The 14,389-nt window shown below is 40.2% G+C and overlaps 1 protein-coding gene across 1 annotated transcript; it reads right to left on the bottom strand.

Annotated features, from left to right (window-relative positions):
* Positions 1 to 5,084: 5,084 nt before the first annotated feature.
* LOC138611550 (dnaJ homolog subfamily B member 6-like) lies at positions 5,085 to 13,970 on the bottom strand. Its single transcript, XM_069684723.1, has 8 exons — positions 13,801 to 13,970; positions 11,754 to 11,860; positions 9,017 to 9,126; positions 7,949 to 8,014; positions 7,052 to 7,162; positions 6,783 to 6,929; positions 6,403 to 6,598; positions 5,085 to 5,941 (listed from the first exon to the last, which is right to left on the bottom strand). Exons 2-8 carry the CDS (start codon positions 11,816 to 11,818, stop codon positions 5,836 to 5,838), a joined length of 801 nt encoding a protein of 266 aa, XP_069540824.1. The 5' UTR covers positions 11,819 to 11,860; positions 13,801 to 13,970; the 3' UTR covers positions 5,085 to 5,835.
* Positions 13,971 to 14,389: the final 419 nt, after the last annotated feature.

The following is a 14,389-nucleotide window of genomic DNA, read 5'->3' on the forward strand; positions in this document are numbered from 1 at the left end:
CACTTACAATATATCTATCTTTATATGATTGTTTGCAACCAATGAACATGACGCTCACTTTGTGGTCCCCTGCAGCTATAACCATGAGTTACCAATTCAGGCATGCTTGGGTGCATGAATTGGACAAATAGCTGCACTAGTACAGAATACCAGTATGTTTGTTGACTTATTGATCATTGCAGACATGTTGTAGTTATGTGTTGTAGGAGGATCCTGCTCCTTCCCTGAGAGCGGGAGGAGAGCAAGCATGCTTTGCACTTCAAATCTAAAATCTTCTGACAGTGAGTGAGCGAGTAAATCATGTGGAGACCAGATACAGGGATAGTCAGAGAGAGGGGTGTGGGCAGGTGAGCCAGATTCCAGTGAACAAGTGAATAAATGAGGAATAAAAAAGTATAATGTAATTATGTTATGTACAATTATGTAGGTGGGAAAAAAAATAAAGAAAGCAGAAAGAGAAAAAATCTCGGACTAAAACATGAGGTTCATGTATATTTTAAAACAGAGGGACACAAAGAGCAGTCAGCTACAACTTGGAAAAAGTGTTTAATTTTGACATCAAGTGTTATTTAGGAAAGGCGTGTGTCTTCCTGCTGGTTGCAGTGCGTTGGATGTTTGTTTTTTCTTCTCTTTCTCCTTCTTCCTTTAGGTCCTTGCTCCTGGCCCTTGGGGCTGTGAATCACATCTATTTGTGACACCCAGAATCCCTCCTGTTACACAGAATGTTTTGTTTATTTTTTTCTCACTTCCAAGCTGAGGTTCTTGTTATTATTAGGCCTACAACACTTGGCCCACTATATCCTTACTTCTTGATATTTACAGAACCAGTGCTTTATAGGCGAATAGTTTTAAAATCCATTCCATATTTCGGTAGCAAGTTTAACTGGTAACACTGGTTTCATGTGTGATTTATGTGGTGGATTAGTTAAAAGTCTGCAGCTGCATTTAGACCACCAGGTCAGATAAACGCTACTCAGGGTAGTAAACAGGCAGTTACAGAAATCAAAACAGGAGGAGATAAAAAAACATGAAAATCTTTTCTAGATCTTAAGAGGATAATAAAGATTTTATTCTGCAGACATTTCCACATTGGAACAAACAGGATTCGTGTGCCACTCAAAGTTTAAATGTTTGTCAAAGAAAACTGCCTAGTGCTCTGGTGCTTCCTTGATATTTGCTGCTAAAGGGCTACTAAAGATGTGCTCTCAAGACCTGAAAGAAATTGCAAGTCTTAATTAAAAGACCAAAACAAACTGGCTGTGAGAAGATGTTAAAATTATTTCAGCTGTGGTAGGACATGTTCAGATGTTTCATTATGAATAACTCTGACACATTAAATTATGGCACAAAGTGTATTTTACTGTAGCCCCTCCCGTCTTGCCTGCCCTATGTGTTTCACCAGTCTCTATCAGCCTAAGTGGATAAATTCTAACAGTGCCAAGCAGTGGAACAATCACATAGTAGTTTGTCCTGCCGACAACTCTGACTCCAGAGTTTACAATCCTCTCAGCAGTGTCTGCAGCACATGCATTACAGCAGAGCAGATGTCGGTCCGCACTACATTTAGGTGATTTTTTTTGTGCATTTGATTGCTATGTGATGTGTCTAATGTAAATTAGATGCACGTTTAACTGCTTTCATTTTGATGTTGTTCCTGATTGTATTTTTGTATCCCTGCTTTACCAGCGTAAAGCACATTGAGCTTACCTGTAATGAAATGTACTTTATAAAAAAAATTGCTATTGCTATTGATATCATGTATAATGAAGTTTGTTGAAAAAAAACCAACTACTGACTGAGTACCTTTACATGTTACGTCTGTACAAAACTGGAGAGCAATCCACATAGGTTTATTTTCATTCAAGTTCAAAAATACACCATACATAGTACCATCTTCAACCTAGCTGTCCGTCCTGGGTAGCCATGGAAGTAAGCTCCTGTGGTCTTATCTCTCTTCCAGCGTTACTGGGGGCTGCACTTCCCCTAATCTCCACCGCATTCTGTAGTAGTCCTGCCATGAGCCATTCCCTAAGGGTCTGGACTCAATTCAGAAAGAATTTTAGTTTTCAGCTTCCCTCCCTTTTAAGCCCCATTGCTTTTAAACACTTATTTACACCTTCAATGCAGGATGCAACATTTCATAGTTGGCATAGGAGGGGCCTCAAATGTTTTATAGCTCTTTTTATAGACAACTCTTTTTCCTCTTTTGACCAGGCGTCCAAGAAGTTTGGTTTACCAAAGTCAAACTTCTTTAGGTTTCTCCAGGTCAGGCATTATGTGCAGGGTCAGGTACCTCACTTCACAGTAAGGCCACCCTCGAACCCCTTAGATACCTTTCTCAAACGTAATCCTTCAGCTAAAGGGATTGTCTCCATTCTTTACGATCTAATGTCGGGACTAGATTCCCCCTCTCCGACTGCCGTTAAAACAACAAGATCTTGGTGTGCCCCTACCTGAGGATGTCTGGGATTTGGTTCTTGGACAAGTACACTCTCTATGTGTGCACGTCATTCTTTAATTCAATTTAAAGTTGTCCATTGAATACTTTGGTCTAAGGCAAAACTATCTAAAATTTACCCTGAAATTAGCCCCACTTGTGCTAAATGTAAGAGTGCAGATGGTTCATTAATTCATATGTATTGGCTATGTCCGAGCCTAGAACAATTTTGGAAACTGGTATTTAAAACTCTGTCCCAGGTCTTGAACCCAGCCCCTCAGTGGCTTTGTTTGGTGTTTCACCTAAGCAGTTAAATTTATCTGTTGCCAAACGTACTGCCCTTGCCTTCGCTTCTCTCCTAGCTCGCCGTGCTATACTACTCAAATGGAAGGAGCCTGTCCCACCCACACACTCCAGATGGCTTAGTGACTTGATGTCGTGCCTAAATCTCGAAAAGATAAGATACTCCATGCGCGGATCAGGTCAAACGTTTTTAAAGGTCTGGGGTTCCTTTCTCACATATTTTCAGAGGTCTCCCACTGCAGTTTGTGAGTAGTGGACCTTTGACTGCCTTCTCTTGCTCCTTTGACTTCCTTTCACTTACATTTTCTTAGTCCAGGTTTTATTATTCTATATGTAGCTTTCCAGTTGACAATTTTTGGGATGCAGAACTAGCTTTTCTTGTAACAGTGCGTTTTTTGTTTGTTTTAACTATGTTAATTCTATGCAGTATGAGTATTTGTATATTTATGTGCGTGTATTTGAGTTTGTTAATGGGCAAGTACTGTATGTGTAATTGCAATATATACACATGCACAATTTTATATTGTATAATTTTGTATATCTATATACATTTATTTTCTTATTTGGCCGGTGGGGATAATGATGGGGAAGACGTGTGGCGGGAGTGTGAGGGGGGATTTAAAGTCTTAACTGTACTATATAAATATGTCATAACTGTATTGCCTCTAAAAATCCAATAAAAAGAACTTTGGAAAAAATACACCATAAAAGCAGCCATATCTTTACTCAGTACATTTTTGCCTCTATGTTATCGGAAGTCTCAAAAGTCCCATATTGAGCAGGCTCAACTTTAAACAAGGGGTTAATTTGGGGCAATATAACAAGTGACTCCAACAGCCAAGCAAATTCTATAGCTTCTATAGCTTTGTACTGCATGCGCGAGGATGGGAAAGCGACAAAGGTTAGGAGTGCTGTGCATGAACACTGCATGTTGCTAACTGGCTGGTTACTTGTGCAGGAATCCCCAAAACACTCCATTTCAGCCGGATGGGCGTGGTTTTGCAGGACGGAGCACTGCTACAAGCTTCAGTTCTGTCACAGCAGAGATGCTTTTCTTTCACCTAGAAGACATTGTGCCCACCGTATCCAAAATACAAGGTGAACATGTTTTTAGCCCTAACCTTGATTTTTGCTTAAGCAAATCTTTCACAAAATTCAAACAAAACAATCTCAGAGTTGTTGCATGCTAACATTAAAGCTCCTGTGAGGAGTTTTTCGCTGGTAATGAAACACACTGAAATTAATTCTGATTACTTCTTATGAGCTACAAAAGCAAACCAGACCATCAGCGACAACATTGATGTAAAATTTAAAGTGAGTGATACATATGACTGTTAAAGAAAGCAGGATGAGATTTTTGGTTAAAAAACAAAATCAGCAAAGAGATAAGAGGTTACGCTTTGTCCACAGGGGGCGCCAAAATCAACACAAACTGAAAGTTCCTCACACGAGCTTTTAACTGTTATCTTATGGTAGCCAACAGGTTTTCAATTTTCAGATTTTCACAATCTTTTCAATAGCTTATCAATAATGGATGTGGTCAAATTTATGTAATTTAAAATACATTTTTACAGCAGTACGGCATTATAACAGTATTTTAACTTTTCACACTGAGCGTGAGGTCAGAGGAAAATGGCAAATGCTTTTGTCAGGCAGCCACCATCACGCACCTGACCTTTGTGTAGCACATGTAGTACAAATGGCAGGCGTCGCTCAGTGACACACAGCAACAGCATCGTCATGGAAAAACCTCCTGAACCTGAGCCTGAGGAAGAATCACCATCACTATACTTGAGAAAAATAACAAGTAGGGGCTTTCTGTATTAAACTGAAGTGAGAACCATTCTTGCTAGCATTTGACCTTTTGCTAGCATTTTGTACATTATGTTACAATTTTGTATCAATTTGCTATGAACAAATTCATATTCATATGCATAGGGCAGCTTTCATTGGTGGCTTGCAAAACTATTCTCTCAAGCAGATGGTCTGTAATGGTTGCATCCCAAGAGACACTCATGTTTTTAATGCAGAAATATAATTAAATATAGAATTTACAGTCCCACGCGTTAGACTTGAAAGCAGACCCTGTTTACCTGAGTGGGGAAAGCTTAATTGTGGAAGGAAGCAGTTAAACAGGCAGCTGTAACAATATTTATAAAATATTCCATTGTCATCCAAAAGTTTGCTTGCAAGATTTTTTTTAAAACCAGACTGGCTTCAAAACTGTTCACGAGCCAGTTATGTTGTGGTGTCTACATCCACTTCTTTAACAGTCTTTGACCTGGAGGTTGGAACGTAAACTGTTAATCTAACAGTTATGTATGCAGTTATATACCAGCCAAAGTTTCAGCATCCTGAAAACAGGATGAAACTCAAGATTTATTGGTTTACAAAGTACACAAAAGTCCTTCCATATTCTTATATCATTTATAGAATGCCCTCCATTATGTGTGCATCATAATGCAGCTTTAACATTAAGACTCAACATCAACAGGTGTACATGCATTATTAAATAAACAAAAACACATTGGTTTTATAACATATAAAATTGCATAACTCATCCTACCATTGTATTTTTTCATTAAAAAAAGAATCATGGCTAAGAAGAGGTTAGACAAGCAGTAAACAGCGAGGCGGAAGAGGGCTTCACTTACTCCTACCCAACTTTTAAAATTATTTTTTCTTTTTTCATGTTCAGAAAAAGCAAAGTCATGCCATAACTTCTGACACAGAGTGGAGTGCATACAGAAAGTACTGGAAGGGGCAGGGGGTTCATACACATCAGAACAATACTGTGGTCCCAAACACTGAAACAATAACACTAACCTGAGCAAAAACTTAAGGACAGCTCAAACCCAGAAATACATTAATGAATGCATCAACAGTCTGCATCCGAATCCTCCTTGAATTAATAAATGAGTCAACAAAGAGAGCACATGAGGGGAAATAAACACGATCTAAGTATGTACATCCAAACCACAGTAGAGCACTATTATTACATTGTTGTGTTGCTTTTTTTCCTTCTGTTTCCAGCTCAAGTTTGTTGGTATGTTTGTGCTGAGGTAACGCTTCTCCAGCAGAGGATGCTTCTGTCCTCATTTGTGTTCCAGTCGCAGCAGCTGCTCCTTACCATTAATGGTTAGTGACCGCAGCTGCCCATCCTCCTCCACCTCCACCCGCTCCTGACCGTTCTCCACAATCCTGGTGGAGAATACCCGGGAGTTAAACCAGTCTTTCATTTACTGACACAAACGCTCCTAAGAACTAGCAGCAGCAGCAGCAGCCTATCCGCTGAGTGAGGCTCACGACTAGAACACTGTGACATTGTTGCCATCACTAATCTGTTAAAGAGAGGCTGTGTTATTTTCAGAAAGAAATCTTTATTGATCAAATGTTCCATGTAGCTTTATCCAAACATGTCAGGGCTCTATTTTTACAGGAAGTTGTGATACAATATGCTGAATATTTATTCTGCATGCCGTTGACATTAAAGGCCATCAAATGCCTGGTATGTTGATAATGTATTTGTTATTTAACCTCCATTGTGTTGTGTATGACTTTCAGAATCTCTGTCTGTGCTTGCGTTTCCTGTATAACGATCTCGGAGCGAGACATAGACTGCAACATCGATTTCTCAGTATCTCCAATTTTTCAGGAAATACCTTTTAGTAGTGATCTTTCTGCCGTTGACGATCTTGGTGGAGGTCGACACAGAACGGAAGTTGCCCATGCTACCTCCACCTCCTCCCCCAAAAGAGGTGGACGAAAAAGAGGTGAATCCTCCACCTCCCAGACTGCCCATGGTTGTCATGTGACCCATGTGACCCATAGTGCTCATGGAGCCAAAAGAGCCGAAGCCTGAGTGAAAGAGGACAGAGACAGTCTCATTTAAAGAAGAAGCCACATGAACAAATGAAGGAAGGAAACATTTATGTGTTTACATCAATGAAAGGCCCATATTGGCTTGATTATATTAGCTGACTGTTCTGTCAGGCACTAGCTTCAGTGGAATGTGTTCTTCATTCATCAGTGCATGTCTTACCAGGGTCAAAGGGTGAGAAGCCAGCACCAAAGGGAGGAAAACCAACAAAGCCCCCGTAAAACGAACCACCAGTCCGGCTGCGATTCGCTCGACTTTGGTGCCGCCGACCGCTGCCGAAAAATGGATCATCGCTAAATGGATCTGCACCTAAGAAAGCAGGACGAAAGACACAAAAAGTGTGAAAGTAAATCAAAACTGAAGCTGGATAATGCCGAATATGTTCAGGCTAAAAACTCTTGAAGCAGTGATGGACTAAAAGTATGACTTACCAAAGAAGTCTGCAAAGGGGTCTCTGCCACCAAAGAATTCCCTGAAGACGTCTTCTGGGTTGCGGAATGTGAAAGGTTCTTGGAAATGGTCCCCATTGTGGTAATGTCCCCCTGAAAAATCATGTCAATGAACACTAATGTAAACAGTGCAAACCTGTTATAAACCAAACAATAACTAAAGGCATTGAATTCTGCTTCGTCAGTGTACATTGAAGCAACCCATCCATGTCCATCTGTTCCATTAAACATTAACTCATACAAAGTGGACACTGCCACTGTGATGTGACATCACACATTGATGCCCTGACTGCCATTTTGAAGCCTTAGATTTGGTATTTCTGCCTCTGCCATCTTGTTTTTGGGGGGCAGAAGTTACCATATTTTAACCACAGGGTGGATAGGCATAGCAATGTCTCTATCCTTGATGAAAGGTCACAGTGGCAACAATTTGTTAATCACAGGTGGCCATGCCCGAAACCATCCATTGCTTTATCATCTATTCTACTCTAAATGAATTGTTTAAATGTAACAGAGGGAACAAAATGGGTTCAAAAGTTTCGTTGATTGCTTTAGCAGCTGTGAAACAGGCTGGAAGGGCTGTAGAGACGGACCTTTTTGTTAAAGAGGAAGATGTCACAGTTGTTACATCGCTCTCTACAAAGCCTTCAGACTCCACTGACAGGACCTGCGGGTCTATTGCTGCTCTCACAGGTTAGTTTGTTTTTGTTATTGTGTAACTCTGGGGTTTAAATGGCTGGTTTTCATCCAACACACTATTTGTGTAGCATACAATAATACCCCGAAGAAACTAACTGATTGAGGCAACACAGTTTTCTTCTGAGGTAAAAGAAACTTTTCTGCTTGTAAGTTTTTAGCTTTTCTGAAACTAGCACTTACCCCGTCCTCCGTTGTGCCCCGTCAGTCCCTCTTTGCCATAACGATCATATATGCTCCTCTTGTTGGCTACAAGGAAAGAACAAAAGGAAAATGTTAAAATATATCCACAAGCGAAAAAAAGAGGAATGTAGCCCTGAACACTGTATGTTTGAGTAAAACAACTTGCTTTTTGTGAAGAATTATTTCAGGAACTTTCATCATTAAGGTCTTTTCTATACGTTGATCAGTTACTGGGTACATGTTTGTAGCTCATTCCAGCTCACAGTATTTCGTGCCGCAGAGGCAGGCGTTAGATAACAAAGAATAAACCACTATGAACTCATTAGGGTTCTTTCCCTTCAGGCGTTTCACTTGAGCCACTCTGATCCCCTACCACTCAGTGTTTTTGCAGGGGTCGACAATGAGCACAATTTTCCTTCCAAACTTTACAAATTCACTGGCCCTGCCATTAAAACCACTGGCCCTGAAATCATTTGTTATTTCGGTATTATTTTAACATCACATTTTGTTTCTCTGTAAGGGTTCTTATTAATGAATGCGTGTTCAACTGTGGAACTATTATAAACTCCAAAATAATCATATGGGTATAAAGAGGCTTCTTTTACCTCTTGGTTCAGCAACTCTGACACCTGCATGACTAAGTAGTAATAGATTTAGTATGTTACCTGCCATTACTGACGCTGTTCAAATGTATGTTTATAAGCGTGATCAGCCCGTGAGAGTAACTTTTTGAAACACAATCTTACCGTCTCCTACTTCCTGTAGCCGTTAAAGGTAAGCAGTCCGCGGCACGTCCGCTTTGTGACAGTCTGTTTATGTAGCCAGAGTGCTAACGTGCTCCGGGACGAGGAGCCGCTGATAACGGGAATACACACACTTATTGCCACCTCACGTAACTGCCCGTCTGCCTTGATCATCAACCCACAGGCACATCTGTGATGGGCCACCAGGCCAATGCTTATGTTGAGCCCTGGTTTTTGGTTTTATTTTGAATCCATTAACTACTGTGCATTGTTTCACTGGTGTTTGGGGATTTTGGAGGCTTATACAGAGAGTTTTGATACAAACCATCTGACAGGACTTCATACGCCTCTGAGAGCTCCTTGAACTTCTTCTCAGCCTCCTCCTTGTTCTCTGGGTTTTTATCAGGGTGCCACCTCAAGGCCAGCTTTCTGTACCTGCATAAGGACAGAGGGAACAAGACTAGGTCAAAACCTTGTATGTTACTGACAGCATCAGGTCAATGTGTTACAAAGACTGTCCTAATGAGGCTGATGACAACGTGTTTGAAAGCAGATGCGCGCTGCAGACGTAGCTGAGGACAGCGGAGGAACAGCCCCGCCTACTCCCCGAACAAAGTATCCAGAGCCGTATAGACAGAGAGTCGCGTCAGTGGAGGTCCAATATGCTCCATGATCCGCCGTTGCAATGTTGCAACTCTCTCTCTCTACGGCTCTGAAAGTAACGTTACTCAGTCAGTTAGTCAGTCACATACAGACCCGTGTGTAGGGCTGACCCCGGCGGTCAGCCAAAAAGAATCTTAATCAGGTGTACTTCAAAGTTTTCCCACACAAGGAACATGCCCCGGTATCCGTGCAACAATAACTGTAGTAAATACTAGGGATGCATACTAGGGATATCCGATATGCCGATATTTTACAACTCATTTAGCCGATTACCGATACCAAAATATTTTCCCCGCACACCTAATTGCAGAGATCATCAACTCTTTTCTGTATTGGAATTAGCGTACAGTATAGTGGTGACACTCTTATCACATTTGTTACAACGGTCGGGGTGACGGGTCTTGAGATGGTTAATCAAGTTTGTAGTGTTGAAAGACTTTGCCTTGGTTCCTCCGCGCATCAGCGAAGCTGAGCAGTCTTTGCAAATAGCAGTTTTGCTATCTATTTCGGACACTTTGAAAAACTTCCACACTACGGACATTTTGGCTTCTAACTAGTATGCAGCATCCCATTATTTTATCGGTTTATTATATTGGCAGATATCGGCGTGTTGGCCGATATCCGATAGTTCATTTTTAAGCCAATATCAGCCGATACCGATAACATGCCGATAATATCGTGCATCCCTAGTAAATACATAATGTTAATAATAAATATGATGGTCAAGGATCAAAGATTTAAAATGGACAATGACATATACACTGTATAAAATAACAAAAACATGTATGAATGGTATTTAAATGGGAGAACTGCACTGTTTGTGCAGGAATGTGTAAAATACAATCCATGCATTTGTTACAGAGATTGCTGTAACTTTGTCAGCAGTTCTGCAGATTATGTTCACTTATCGCAAGTGGTTAAACACAGTGATCTGAAAAAGTAGCTACAGAGTAGCTGCCCAGAGTGTGTTTGCTGCCCTTTGATATTACATATCTTCCTCACTGACCAGGACGGAGCTGAAAAATGCATGTGTTCTTAATATATCTCTGTGTTAGACGTAACTCTGTATGGCAGTTTAAGCTGATGGAGCACACAGTCAAGTAGCCTGATGCTATACAGAGGACTAACAGCAGATAAAACCTCAAAAGCCAAGTGACAGATTTAAGTTGTGTGCAGAACAAAAGCCAAGTGAAGCTAGCTTGACCGTGGGACCATTTGTGTTTAATCACGGTGCTTATACACAACCCGCTCATATTCATTCTAATGTCGGACCAAATGCCCCTGTGTCTGCACATCTCGATGAATTTTCCCTAAATGTTTATTAGCAGTGGGGCAGTTGTGGCTCAGAGATAGAGCAACGGCTGAACACCTGGAAGAACGGCTGTTCGATCCCCGGCCCCGGAAGTCTGCATGTAGAAGGGTCCTTTGGCAATACTGAACCGGAAATTAAACCCAGAGGCAAAACCATCCTGCATAGCAGCCTCCACCATCAGTGTATGCTACTTGAGGCTGACCAGAGCCCAGTCTGATGACTGGTTCGCTAGGTCAGGCTCAGCTTGATACCAGGATTTTTCAGATGGACAACTATGGGCTTTCTGTTTCAGCTGTGGAGTGCCTGTCCATCTGTCCCTGCTGAGTGACAGTTTCACTGTATCTACTTAGTCACACAATGGCTGAAATCTGGTTTACTACAGTGGTATGATCCCAAACAAACAGGTTTTCACTGTGATGATACGTTTTGCGAATAACGTGTTTAAAGGATCCTGAAAAAAAACGACATCATGATTCAGTTTGTAAAAAGTAAAATTTCAACATGGAAACCAATTTAAAAATGTTTTTTTTTATTTTTTTATTTTTTTAAATGGAGATTAGCACGACTCTTTCTGATGCAATCTCTGATAGTTTGCTGATGGATATGTAAATGCTGATAGACTTTGGCCACTAAGCGTCAGGCAAATTTCACCTAAGAAAAAATAGGCAAATTGTTGTTTTTTGTGTCAGCCGGCAGAAATGTATGTGTATTTTTCAACTTTGCATTGATACTGTGCAATCACACCTACTACAAAAAAGAAAAAATGAAATGTTGCCTGTCAAACACACCTCAAGAGTTCGCATGTGAGGAATCAAACTGTTTAAACTGTGAGGTGTGCTGTAAGAAGACACTAAGAACAAGAATCTCATCTCAGCTGTGCTCTGACTTTACAAATGTGTGCTTTCACACTCTTGACATCAGATGCTGTAGGTTGATCTTTTTGTAAAGTTGAGCTCACTCAGCACCTCTGGTGAAGTTCCATGAAAAGGTGACTAAGAGAACAAAGCGGTGATAACACTGGATGCAGATGTCTGTTGGACTGATCCCACAGCTGTTATCTTAAACTTTAAAAATGTTACCAACTCACGCTTTTTTTATTTCATCTGCGGACACGTCTCTCCGTACACCTAACACCTGGTAGTAGTCCACCATGATGAGTGGATGAAGGGAGAAACTTCAGGGAGCTGGATGAACCTGAAAAAAAAAAGCCCAAAAGAGCTGATCATTAGTGTTACTGACTGAGAAACAATTAAAAACCATTGATTTTGAATGGTGAGGGACTGCATTTCCAATTCACTAAGCCTTGCCTCCATCACTGCATACAAAATACATTTATTGCATGTACCATTGTTGATGAGGGAGAGAGGAACAGCTTAACATCGGACACAACAAACAGGAGAGTGGCGCGTGCAAGAGAGAGAGGCTAACTCTAACTGCTCAACTAAAATACAGTAATTAGAAGAACTGAGTAGCATGTGAATGACTTGAATTGCTGAGGAAGGACACACAATCTGAGTGCTTAAACTAACTAACTTTAAATGTAGAGCAAGCAAATAGAAGAGTATAACAACATGTAAAGAGCATCAAAAACGCAGTCAATAATGACTCTAATGCCTTTTTATTAAAATGATTTGATCCATGGAGGTTTTACATTTGTAAATGAAAAAATTGATGACGTAACGACAACATTAAGTGTTTGAGCTGAGCGGGACTACTGACTGGTAGTTTGCAGTTTGTGTTAAATGTTAATGTGTGGTTACTGAAAAAGACTATAGAATAGAGGCACAGCCCCACCTGAAAATAGTTTACCCGCCATCACTGCAGCTACCTTTTACTTTATTGTTCTACTTTTTGTCCCAGAACATCCTTATGATAAAAATAAAAAGGTTGAAGAAATGACCAATGTGTACGAAAACAGAAAAAAAGCTTAAAATGTATTATTGGTTGCAACTAAACTAAACCTGAGACTAAACCTTAGAAATAAGGCCTTAAATAAAACATAGCACAGCACTGATGTCAGTTCCTGGAGACACCCTTGTTACTGCCCTGTATTTAAAAGTCAAAAGTCAGTATTTTGGATGGTGCCCTGCTAGAGTCAAAACATGTCTAGTTATGACACTTGATTACAGGTTTCAAATTTCTAAGAGCTTCTGAGCAGCTCAACCACAGCCTTGGAGAATGCCTCATTTTAATGGTTGTGTTTAACAAAGGGTCTTTTGTATCTACTAGTACAAAGGTTTGTATCAGAGCTTCTGGTACGCCGAGTAAGTCTGAGCTGGTCTAAAGCAGAAACTCTTTGCAAAGTAGACAATGAGGACATTCAAGAATCAAATACGCAGTTTTGATTGCTTAGTTAATGTCCTAATATCGACCAGTAGTCTTTGTTGATTGACGTTAATTACATCTGCAATTGTGATTTTTTTCACCTCATAATGCCGTATTGGTCGAGCTCTGCGAAATATGCAGTTTATGAGTTACAATGAGTTTTGTAAAGATTTAAAATCCAGCCCTATTTGGTCGATCTGAATCCAACCCAGTGGCTTTTATCTCATTAACATTAAACACAGTCTAAACACTGTGTTAAACCACATACTGTGTGGAACCACTCAGTGCTGCACACACATTCATTTCACATAAGCTCATTATGACTGAACTATGTGTGGGTTCAGATTTATCAAAACTATACGATTTTATATCGTGTGTAAGTTTCTTCAAGCTAACGCTTTGAATATTTCTATATAATCCAGCTTTAGAAAACCACAGTCAAAATGTATGAAAACTGAATGATGTCAACCATCTGCACCTGACCTCCATACAGCCCGTTTCATCTTCATGAGAGCCGCTACAACAGCTCGTTTATCTCGGTGACCCTAAATGGCTACTGCTACCTGGCTAACATTATGAATAGAAAAAGTAAAAACTGCTCGCGTTAACGTGGAATATTTAAAGAACACTTTTAAAATATTATATTAGCAACAATTCCCAATAAAGAATATAATCTCAATGAAATTGATTTGTTCGTGGCAGTCGCTGCTGTAAGCTATTTACGTTAGCATCCTATCGTAAGCTGGTTAGAGCGGCAGCTCAGCAGTAAACATCATTAGCCACATTAGCTTCATGTCAAACATTCTTACCCTATTCGAGCCCAGGCGTCCGTGTTGTCAGCAGACACACAGGACAGATAGACAGTGTGTTATTTAGGCTGTGACAAAAAAGCTAAAAAGGTGTTTTCCATAGACTGTATATACATTTATTCATGTTCAGCAATCTGCAGGTTCTCAGCTTGGACGCAACATCCTGTTTCTCTTCTTCTTCGTCGCCCACTGTGTTTATTTCAAGTTATTACGTCTAAGAGGCACATGACCGCCACCAACAGGACATACCCTGGACTCACCTGCTCCTTGGGCGTTCCCATTTTCCGACTTCGGTGTGTTCACGAGCTTTAAAATGGATGCTGCAAAGTAGTTGGGTAGTTTTATTTTTACTAATCATGGTCTGGACAGCAAAAAACTAAAATAAAAAAAATGAATTAAAAAAAATAAAAAGTAATTTCACATTACAAGTTATGCAATAGGCCTACATTTTGGGTGAGTTTTTTTTTTTTTTTTTTTTACGTTTTTCATGAAAATAGATGGTAAAGAACACAAATTCATTTCAATTTTTTTTAGGCTCAGCTAACTGTCCTGGAACAAGTTTTTCCAATTATTCAGACACCACATACAT

This window comes from Semicossyphus pulcher, unplaced genomic scaffold (genome assembly GCF_022749685.1).
Source record: "Semicossyphus pulcher isolate SPU_LCO1_2020_fin unplaced genomic scaffold, fSemPul1.0.p SCAF_7, whole genome shotgun sequence".
NCBI classification, from domain to species: domain Eukaryota; kingdom Metazoa; phylum Chordata; class Actinopteri; order Labriformes; family Labridae; genus Semicossyphus; species Semicossyphus pulcher.